This window comes from Sycon ciliatum, chromosome 4, assembly GCF_964019385.1.
Source record: "Sycon ciliatum chromosome 4, ocSycCili1.1, whole genome shotgun sequence".
In the NCBI taxonomy this organism is placed as follows: domain Eukaryota; kingdom Metazoa; phylum Porifera; class Calcarea; order Leucosolenida; family Sycettidae; genus Sycon; species Sycon ciliatum.
The window spans coordinates 23291558-23302155 of NC_088646.1; the positions used below are offsets into that span (position 1 = coordinate 23291558).

General features: G+C 47.7%; 1 protein-coding gene and 2 long non-coding RNA genes across 3 annotated transcripts in view; 2 read left to right on the forward strand and 1 right to left on the reverse strand.

The window, feature by feature from the left end:
• Positions 1 to 1333: 1333 nt before the first annotated feature.
• The window catches only part of LOC135813473 (tyrosinase-like), a 13478-nt gene continuing 4213 nt past the window's right edge, over positions 1334 to 10598 (forward strand). Inside the window, exon 1 of the mRNA XM_065326565.1 lies at positions 1334 to 2948. Within this exon, the coding sequence (XP_065182637.1) occupies positions 1334 to 2948 (1615 nt within the window). The remainder of the gene's footprint in view (positions 2949 to 10598) is intronic.
• On the forward strand, positions 7263 to 9252 carry LOC135815107 (uncharacterized). The gene is made up of 3 exons (XR_010553263.1): positions 7263 to 7664; positions 7757 to 7922; positions 8805 to 9252. It is a non-coding gene; the product is annotated as an uncharacterized LOC135815107 (long non-coding RNA).
• LOC135815108 (uncharacterized) lies at positions 9698 to 10526 on the reverse strand. The gene is made up of 2 exons (XR_010553264.1): positions 10281 to 10526; positions 9698 to 9901 (listed from the first exon to the last, which is right to left on the reverse strand). It is a non-coding gene; the product is annotated as an uncharacterized LOC135815108 (long non-coding RNA).

The window sequence follows — 10598 nt, forward strand, 5'->3', positions numbered from 1 at the left end:
CCACAAGTTACCCGTCATGTGTCACACTTCTTTGGATTTTTAACCTTTGTTTTTCCCTTGATCTCTTTAGTTCCGTATTTCCACTGATGATCGGAACGTGAAAATCGATTTTGGAAACACACAAAACCAAACCTTGAACAAATTGTCATGTTGCGTGGTGATGTCTGCGGCATTCATACTTTTCATTGCTATTATTAAACTTTTATCTCCACGTAGATTATTTGTATATTTACGAATATTCGTTAGCTTTTTTCGTTAAAAATATTCGTTACGGCGCTACGAATTTTCGTTGTGCGCAACCTCTCTAATACGGTAACCCACGGAATGCGGAAGTGACGTTCTTGTTTGGGAAGTTTTTCTTCTGTCAATTTTGATACACAACGGCCAAGTGCTCCGTTTCCCCCAAAATGCTCCATCACGAGCCCAAAGTGCTGGGTTCGCGGATTGTAGAGGGGACGGTTTCAAATAGGACATAGGTTGCAAACCGGAACGGACTCAATATTCACTTTCTCTCTTGGTATTTTGATTAGAAAACATATGTCACAGTGAGACTACGATGTGTTATACTCCGAGCCAAAATTTCATGGCTCTGCGATGACCAGAAGCGCCATATCAAGCAGGTGAGTTTTTGACGTGTTGCTTCGCACTGCGACTTGAGTTTTACGACTTTCGAAAAATCAACTTCTTGTCGCAGGTAAACAGCGGCTCGCCTCTCGCCAATAAAGCACCGCATACCAATCAAAACTAATGGAAGCACACACAAGGCTTATTGTTACTCTGTACTGGCCGTCGTGGAGCGATAGCAATTACCTAATTTCAGACCCAGAGTGAATTTGACGTGCACTCTAAAACGTGTCCGGTTTGGAGCCACCTCTGATTTGAACTTTTTTGAAGCGAATAATTGGGCAACTATTTACTTGGAGGCAATGGGTCAACACAAAGGAGTGGCTCAGTTCGATTGACTCTGGCCCCAGAGCAACTGACTTCAACATGCCAGTTTCCTTCCACAAACATATTTCGAGTGAAAAATCAACGAGTTACGTTGATGATCCGTTTGGGTCTATACAAATTTGGCTGTCAAAGCGTCCCAGTATCGAGCCGTCCCCTCTACCGAAAATGCTCAAAAAAATGCTGGCATCATGATTACACGGAGGCCTAGCGCAGAGTCTCTGCCAGTGACCAAGGTGACTCTGCATGGCTTTCTCTCGACTCAAGTCTCAGAGCCCAGCTACTCGTCGCGCTCTAGCGCTCTGTCGCAAGCGGAGAACAGCGTTCGGCAGCGATTGACATTAATTTTTACGCAGACCAGAAATGTCCGGAATTCGTCTGCAGTATGATGAGCAACAGCGAAGACAAAATAGTCTTCCTGTCTAAATTCAGCGTTCTCCTGGTGGTTCACTTAGTCTTTGCACGCGCTCAGTTTCCCATAGCTTGCCTTAATGATAACGACCTCCGTGAACAGAAATGCTGCCCAGTTGTCACTGTGGGAAACTCCGTCGGAGCGGAATGTGGTGGACCGGGTCGTGGCGCTTGTAAGCGTATCGAAAGCTCACACTGTCATGTTGAAACGCCAGATGATCCAGCCCATGTTCTTGCCTATCTGAAGAATCCTGTGTCGGAGCCATCGCGCTATCCATGGCCTAACCGAGTGTTCAAACAAATCTGTGAGTGTGAGGGAAACTGGGCTGGATATGACTGCACCGAGTGTAAGTTCGGTTACGTGAAAACTGCTGATAAGAGTGTTTGTGTGAAACGCAAAACACCTCTGGTACGCAGAAACTACATGACACTGGATGATGATGAGCGTGATTATGTCAAACAAACCATTGCGGATATGAATGATAGAAGCAAAAGTCCAAGTCGCTATGGTGTCCTCATCTCAGAGGAGAATTTTAGCAAATCAAGCCACTTGCAATCCAATTTAACAGCAGAGGACTTCAAGTTTGGAATATCAGCCTATGAGTTTCTGACCTGGATTCACTATTACACTGCTAAAGATTCGGGAGTTCCTAGTGGTAATTATAAAGGTCATGATTACGGCCCCCGAGTGGACTTCGCACACAATGGCCCTAGTTTACTCACATGGCACCGATATTTTATGCTGTTGTTCGAATCAGAACTTCAACGAGTATCTGGAAACGACTCATTTGCGGCTCCCTATTGGGATTGGATGGATCGGCAGAATCGTGACCATCTATTCACTCATTCTGACATCTTTGACGGCAATGAAACCTCACTTGTGGGTGTATTCCGTGATTTTAGAGTCATCTGTTGTGAAGCGGGCTTTGCTATCCCGCTTACTGAGCCCAACATCATGCGAAGATCACCAAAACGCGGACCGGGAAGCCTATGCAATGCTTCGCAGTTTGATGTAGGGATACCACTTGTTCGCAGAGACTATGGACACCAGTATAACATTGTCAAGTGGCTGCCAAGTGCTCGTGATGCCTGGGATTTACTTGTAAATATTACTCACTATGATGTTGCAAGTTTCAATCTATTTGAGCATTCTCCATCTAGCCTTCGCGCTGGGTTGGAAGGAAGTGTTCCTCTCCCTGGGAAGCACTACTGCAGTGTTGGAGGTCTATCAAACGAGAGCTTCGCCGAAGAGATGCATAATGCTGTGCATATCTATGCAGGCGGTGTGTTTACAAATGTAGCCATGTCACCTAGTGATCCTATCTTCTACCTCCATCACTCCATGGTGGATCGTGTGTTTGAGCGCTTCATGATCAAGCTGCAACAACTCGGTACGCTACGTTATCTCCCAGAGTCGGGCGTAGACCCAGGACACAATGCAAATGATTGCATTGTTCCCTCATTCCCTCTCTATCGGAACAGGGAGTTTCTGCAGCGGAGTACTGACTTTGGCTACGTGTACGACACATTACCATTGCTGGACACTGAGCCTGAACGACCCGCCGAGGAATACGATCAATGCAATAACTGTAAGTTCAAAAACCTTGTCGTTATTGGATCTCCCATATTCCGTAGTTGTAGAAAAAGCCGATTATCACTTCTGGGCATGCTATTAATACGGTATTATGCAACAGTGGACATGCCCTGATAAGACATACTTCCTCCGGAAAACTTCGTGACTTTTTTCACTGATTTTTGCTTCTGTTCTGTCGCTCTCTGTGTGGCTATGTCGGCCTGAAACACTAACAGATGACATTTTGGAATAGTAGGAAGGCATGATTCACATTCTGGAAATCCGACAGCCATCGCAAGGCAAGGGTGTTGTACTGTAAACCAACCGGACGGGTGTTTTGCATTTTTGTCCACCAGGCACATTGCCAACTGAAGCACTGTGCTCACTGCTTGTCGTTGCCAGTTTTTGGTTCAGAATGAGAAAGAACAGGACAATGGCACTGAGGAGCAAGAAGAGTAGGAAAGGGATAGCAGCTAGCGTTTTGAAATCTCCGTCATCCCCAAAAACATCAGCCAAAGTTCAAACAGGTTGGCAAGATGTCAAAACTCCAAAACGCAAAGATGTGACACTCATCACTCCGCGCAGCACAGCAAAGCTAGAAAGTTCCAAATCAAAGTCGTCGTTCAGCCCCCGCGGAGCCCATACCTCAACGTGGAAGATCTCGCCTTTTTCAGCAGCCTCCATTCCGATGTCTCCTTGGTTGCATAGGAGAACAGCGAGATCTCCTCGCAGCAGTGGTGAAGTGATGGGACGACTACGATGGGGAGAATATGCGAAATGTTTGGCTTTGCCTGTGCGCGTCGTTTGGGGGCATCCTCTAGGGCGGAGGCGATAATGAGTACTAGCGCCGCCTGGGTCTCCACCTCCATGCTAGGGAAGGCACTGGTTTAAATCACGTACCAGTACTAGTAGTAACAGCGAAGACAATCAGACGCGGAGAAGCTGCTCCATGACATGCGAAAACGAGTCGATCGACCTGCCACTGGTTGGTTCCAGCAGTGATGTATCGAGCGATGGCGACTCAACTAGACTCTATTCCCACCAATCAATCTTGTAGATATTGTATACACATGTCCATTGAGCACAAAGGCAGAAGAGAACAGAGACAGCCAGCTAGGTCATTGTTGTAATGCTGCGTTTCATGCACATAGCAAAGCTAAGGCAATCCTCATTGAGCATGTTGAAGTGTTTCCCTTCCAATAGAACACTTTTGTTGAGCACAGTAACTCCTTGAAAAGTCATTTGAAAAAGTCACGGAGTTTTGTTTCCGGGGGAAGTACATCTAGTCCAGATTAGTACGGACTGACATCATCTGGACGTCTGGACGACGGATGTACTGAACCTATACTGTAGTTTGTTTGAGATAGTGGCAGTGACTTTTGCAATGATTTCACAAGAAAATAGGAGCGCAAACTCTGATGTGGGGAGCAACCACCTTTCCACTGAAGTTTGTTTGCTTTATCAATTACCTCGGATACAAAGTACACTTTCCTGCTCAGCAGCCTTTGGTGGACGTGCTATCAGAGTTCCACAACAAGTCTTTTTATTTTTACTTCTAGATCTAACACAGATAAGTTAGGAAACCCTACATCATCACCTATAGGCAAGCGATCTCTTTGCTTCAAATTCAATGATCTCAACCAAATGTTTCGCCAGGAGCCATCAGCAGGATTGAGGAGAAACCGGTGAGGTGGACCTATATCACACAAAAACAGTGGAATGAAGCTACGCCATACGTGATAACAGTTACCCCATCATTGAGGCACATGCTCACACACACACACACACACACACACACACACACACACACACACACACACACACACACACACACACACACACACACACTACTACTACTACTGTAGCTTGGTTGCCACAAGGGCCACACCACTCCGAAAGGAGCCAGAGTCATTGTCAGGAGCAGAAACGGAGATGACGACTCAGGTCACTCTGTCGACGGAACTGACGGTTGCAGCGAGAACAGCGAACACCATACGACGCTCTATCAGACCTGGTTGCTCGATGGCCACGGTCGCACTTGTGACGTCTGAAACCAGGCACTGACTTGATCTGCCGATTGCATGTCACACACAAGAGAGAAGATGGGACGTTGAGCGGAATAGGTGATGCCGGCGCGGACGCTTCCGATGGTTCCAGGGGCAAACAATGATGTACACGCAAGCCACCACGAGAGTGAAACCACCTCCTGCATGTACCACACTGCACAGCACCACGCTGTTCCTGGATGGGGAGACTTCGTTCTGCGCTACACTTGTGTCGTGCTTTGTCACCTGGCCGACGAAACGAACGGTGGCAGATAAGACAGTCCACCCGTTGAGATTGGTCATGGGAAGGACCGCCGAGGCTCGGCCCAACGGCAGACACCCGCCAGGCAGATCGATCCTGAGCAATCCCATACCAAGCTAGATGTTCAATGCCGATGTGCCGAAGATCAGCCGAAATCACATCCCTCCAGCGACGACGGGGACCACACGCAGGCCGAGGCGACGGTAGGAAGCCAAACAACAGCTGCTTGGGCACACGAACATCCGACATGCGGGCCACATGGCCAAGCCATTCAAGCCTCCGCTTCCGAAGCCGGGAGGACAATAGCGATGGATCACCCCACATCTCTCGGAGCTGCTCATTGGTGATGCGTTCCTCCCACTGTTGTGTTCGCGAAACACACAAGATGCTACGGATGCATTGGTGGTGGAAACCATCGAGGCGCCGGAGGTCACCCTGCAAAGGGCACCAGCACTCCGAAGCATACAGTAGCACTGTCATCACACAGGCGTTATACAATCGGCGCTTCACATGGAGTGAAAGATCACGATTAGCAAACACATCCTGGAGCGATCCAAAGGCACGCGAGGCGAGTGACAAACGCCTCGAAACGTCTCCTGCAGAACGCGCATCCGGAGTGATGACAGAACCCAGATAAACGAAGGAGGAAACATTTTCCACCACCTGTCCATGAAGCGGAATGCCAGCAGTGTCAACTGAAGTAACACCAACACCAGCCACCATAAACTTGGTCTTGGGTATACTCACAGTGAGGCCAAATTCAACAGAAACATCCTGGAACGCCATCAAGGCCAACACAGCATGCTCCCGCGAACCAACTACAAAGTTTGCATCGTCCGCATACTCAACATCAACAACAGCGGTCTGCTGATAGGTACGGGTTCGTCGTGCTGGGTTGAATAACTGGCCATCCAAGCGATAGTGAAATTGGATGCCAATGTCTGGGTCACGATCAGCGAGAACAGACCGCCAACTTTCAACCACCAGAGCCAGATAGAGGTTAAAGAGGATTGGGGCCATTACACACCCCTGCCTCAGGCCGTTCTCCACACGAATTTCATCCGTGACACCCCCAGGCACACGCACCTCCGCCACCATACCATCATGAAATGACTCAATGACCTTGAGGAGAGTCGGAGGAATACCAAGGACAGAAAGAGCACGATACAGTGCAGCCCTAGGCACAGAATCATATGCCTTTCTCAAGTCCACGAAGATACAAAATATTTTTGTACGATGCTCGTATGCCTTTTCCACCAGTTGCCGGACAGTAAACACAGCATCAGCACAGCCACGGTTGGGTCGAAATCCGCACTGAGACTCCGGGAGGAGATGCTCGGCCCTAGATTGAAGGCGGTTCTGTATCAAGCGACCAGCCATCTTGCCCCAGGGCCTTCTCTAGACATTCAACACAGCCCGGTCAGAGTGTACCTGGCGCATGCAGGCCAGCCGGGTCAAGCCGGGTCAAATCATCCGGCAGAAAAACAAACAAAAAGCCTGCTCAAAACTTTCAACTGTGTCAAAAGCTATAGCCAAAGTTACGCTTTTGACTGCCTGCCCCATCGACTTTCAATGTCCTGACTTCCTGCTCGCCGCTGGCCAGATCGCGCTCGAACCAGTTGGCCCCAGTTGACCCTAGCTAGGCCCCGGCCCGGTGTAATATGCCCGAAACTTTGCCGAAAATGCTTTTGGGAAATTCTCGTAAACCTTGCCGAAAATGCTCCCAAACCTTGCCGAAAATGCTCGGAAAATGCTCACTTTTTTGTCATCCTCAGCACACGCCGTCAAAACCAGGGAGTAAGAAAATACTCAATAAGAGACTTGCTCGAGTCTGCCATGGTAAACAATTCATAAACTACATGTACTCAACAAGAAGCTAACCCACGGAATGCGGAAGTAACGTTCTTGTTTGGGAAGTTTTTCTTCTCTCAATTTTGATACACAACGGCCAAGTGCTCCGTTTCCCCCAAAATGCTGCATCACGAGCCCAAAGTGCTGGGTTCGCGGATGGGGCTGTTAAGTGATGACGTCACAGTTCCTTCGATACGCATAGCAACGATCCCACTGGGGACAAACAAAAGTAGCGTCGTCTCCACCGAACCAGTTGTCAGTGGCAACATATAGGAATCGTGTACATTTCTTCGTTTCTTCTTTGCTGTTTTCAGTGAGTGTTTTGTTTTCTCTTTGTCCTTGATCTCGACGGCGTTGTCGTGCTCATTACCTTACTGAGACGTCTCTTGTGACTGTAGCCAGTGTCACGGAGGATTTTATTGGCGTGACGAGGTAGATCGCCGAGATCGAGCGTGAAAAACGCTCTGCATTAGTAGCTCCTGTAGAATGTCTTCTGGGATGGCGTATCCATGGTCAACAAAGCCAAGGTGCAAGACAGCATAAGAGATCGTGTAAACGATGTGAACTCCAAAAGGTAAGCTCCTGAACAAGTGGAAAGATATGTGTATTTACAAACTCTCTCTTCATCCATCGATTGCCGCTATGCATTGCATTTTGTCTTCACAGATAATCTGGACAAATAAATTATATTGTAACTGGAGAGTGCAATCGTGCTTGGGACCCATCCCAATGTCATCACATGGCTGTGGTGACTAGTGTATACCTGGGAGAATTTTTCCTCAACTGAGACGGAGTGTAGATGGATGGATTATGAGAAATGCGAAGATGTGGAGTAAGTTGTGTCGAAGAAATGTGTAATAAAATAAAATTTACTTTACACTCAAACATACACTGTACATGTACATGTAACATCATGATAATGATTCCATCTTCATTATCTCCGCAACAGGTACGCCATACGCACCGAATACATGGTGTGTGTGCACGTGCGCGCTTGCGTGCGCGCGTACATGCACACACTCTCATGCGTGGCCGAGTTGGCCGGATGAACAGACCACGCATTTGCACGAGGTGTCCGTCATGTCATTGGAGTGCTGTACTTTATGACTCAGGGGCGTAGGAGGGGTTTTGGAAGTGGTACGACCGAAGGTCGGTGCGGCGGAAGGCCGTGTTGGAGGGGGTCCGGCCCCCCCCCCCCCGGAAAATTTTGTAAAAAAGACACAAAATCCTGCGTTCTGGGAACTTCTGGCGCAGTGTGCAGTCGAGTCGAGTACAGTACTCAGTACGACTGCAGATGCATAACAGATCTACGAGTCTAGAAAAAGGTCTGATGCGCATATGCAAATATCGATGGATCCTGATTTTTTATTACGGTTTTGCACGTTCCAGACGGACCACACTTTTCGAAAAGTGGTGCGGCCATGGTCGTACCAGTCGTAGCGGGTGCTACGCCCCTGTGACTTTATTCCAAAATAGTATGTCGTGCCCCTGTCTAATGGAGTTTGTGTCTATGCTCAGCGGGTATCGGGCCATGACGCCACACTGCAGTCAGAGCTGGAATTAAAATAGCACTTCATGGATTATTTTAACTAATTTCCTTTGCGTTTACTTTGTTGAGCCCGTGGTTTCATTTCTGTGTTCTGTTATGATTGGCCTATGGAAATAATCGGAGTGGATGTCATTTTTTGTCATATGTGTGTGCCTTGTGCAACAGGTTCAAGGCTAGATGCACTTCACATTCGGCGTGGGATCTCGGCGTCTCGGACCTGATAACGTTTTGGTTGGATGGGTGATCAAGGATGATACTACTCGGCACACCAATGTACATGTACATGTCAATGTAGTTTTTACTTTTTCAGAGCTGCACTATTTACGTCTTGATGCTTACTTCGGTGCCAGTGTCGTGTCCGTGTGTTGCTACAATGTCATTATCTGTATTGTATTCCGTCTGCTTATACATGTGTCTTTATGAAGTGTTTGCCATGGCGGCGATGTGTCTTGTCGATCAATAGTGTTGTGAAACCTATCACTATTCATGCTTTGCTGGCTACTTGCTCGCTCCGCGCCGTGCACGCTACTAGGTCTTGTAGTATATAGCATCGATCGCTGGTTGTTGTTGTTCTTGTTGCTTCTCTGTTGTTTGAGCTTGGTCCTAGAGTGAAGCTTTGGTCTTCTTGTGTGGTGAGGGTGAGGAATGGGTATCTGGACTCCTGGTATATTTCCGTAAAGAACCTGGAATTGTAGAATCCTGAGAGTATGTCTGGCCCACTCCCTGGTCATGACATTAGCGTGTTTCCCCCGGATTATTTCTATCATCCTGCGTGTTCTTGGGCTGAGCGAGCACATGCACGAGTGTGCAGCTATAACCCTGTGTATCTTTGGTTACACTTTGTTCTGCAATGCATGTACCTTGTAACAGTCTGTGCTTGCACTGCTTTGTGTGGCCTGCGTATTTCAAGACTATTCAGTGCATCAGACCCAGGTTGGTTTGGTTGCCGGATGATCTCTTGTTGCGTCGCTCTGTGTTTTGTATTAATCAATTTTTGGGCTTGAGAATTGAGCTGGTGTGTGGTTCCCAATATGAAAACATCATGCTGGTGCTCTGTGTTTCGATTATCGACTGTCCGAGCAGTCACGATTCATTACCAGAACGGTCAATACTGTAGTCTCTTCACGTGTTTGTGTTTTCGCCGGGGGAATTAGCGGTGACATTGCACATAGAACGGCAGTGTTGCATCACTGGACGACCCTGCCTTTGCATCTGACTTCATTTCCCCAGGATCTGGTGCAGATACATCAGACAGTCACTTCCTGTAAACACGCAAACAGCAAAAGAAGAGATCCCGCAAATCAGGAAAAACCATTGCGGAAAATATCGAGTAGATCATACACCATTCAATAATCTGGAGTAATTACAGTGAGACAAACACTTCAAACAGTGCTCTCTCTCTCTCTCTCTCCATCCTTCCAAAATACCCTGTAACAATTCCCTGGAATTATTTTATTTTATATTCTCAGGACATCATTCTGAACAACTTCTTCCATGGGTCTTCAATCACCACGGAGGGCGAGAATACAGCTAAGTCATGCAGTCTACGGGAGGTGCGGGCTGTCATGGATATAGAGGCTGATATTGTGCCAGCGTGAGGGCAGAGACAGAAAGAAGACACTGATTTCTTGAACAACTCACCTACATATAATCGAATCCACAGGAAGCGCTCGTACTTTGATCCATCAGGAGGCGAAGAATCTTCAAAGCACTCTCAAACACGGAGTTTTACAGTGGGCAGCCAATTTCACAGCCATTATGAAGGCCCTCGACGACTACAGGAGATTTGTAGAGGAAAGAACAAGGAGTAAAGAGCGACAACAATCGCTTGACGAAAAAGCAAAGAAAAACTGTTCTCTCTCCAGTCATTTAGATGCTGTTGCCCTTCACAACTGGTTCCATCCAGAGGACGCGACTTTTGTTTGTCCCCAGTGGCAGTGCTCTCCGTTGCTATGCGTA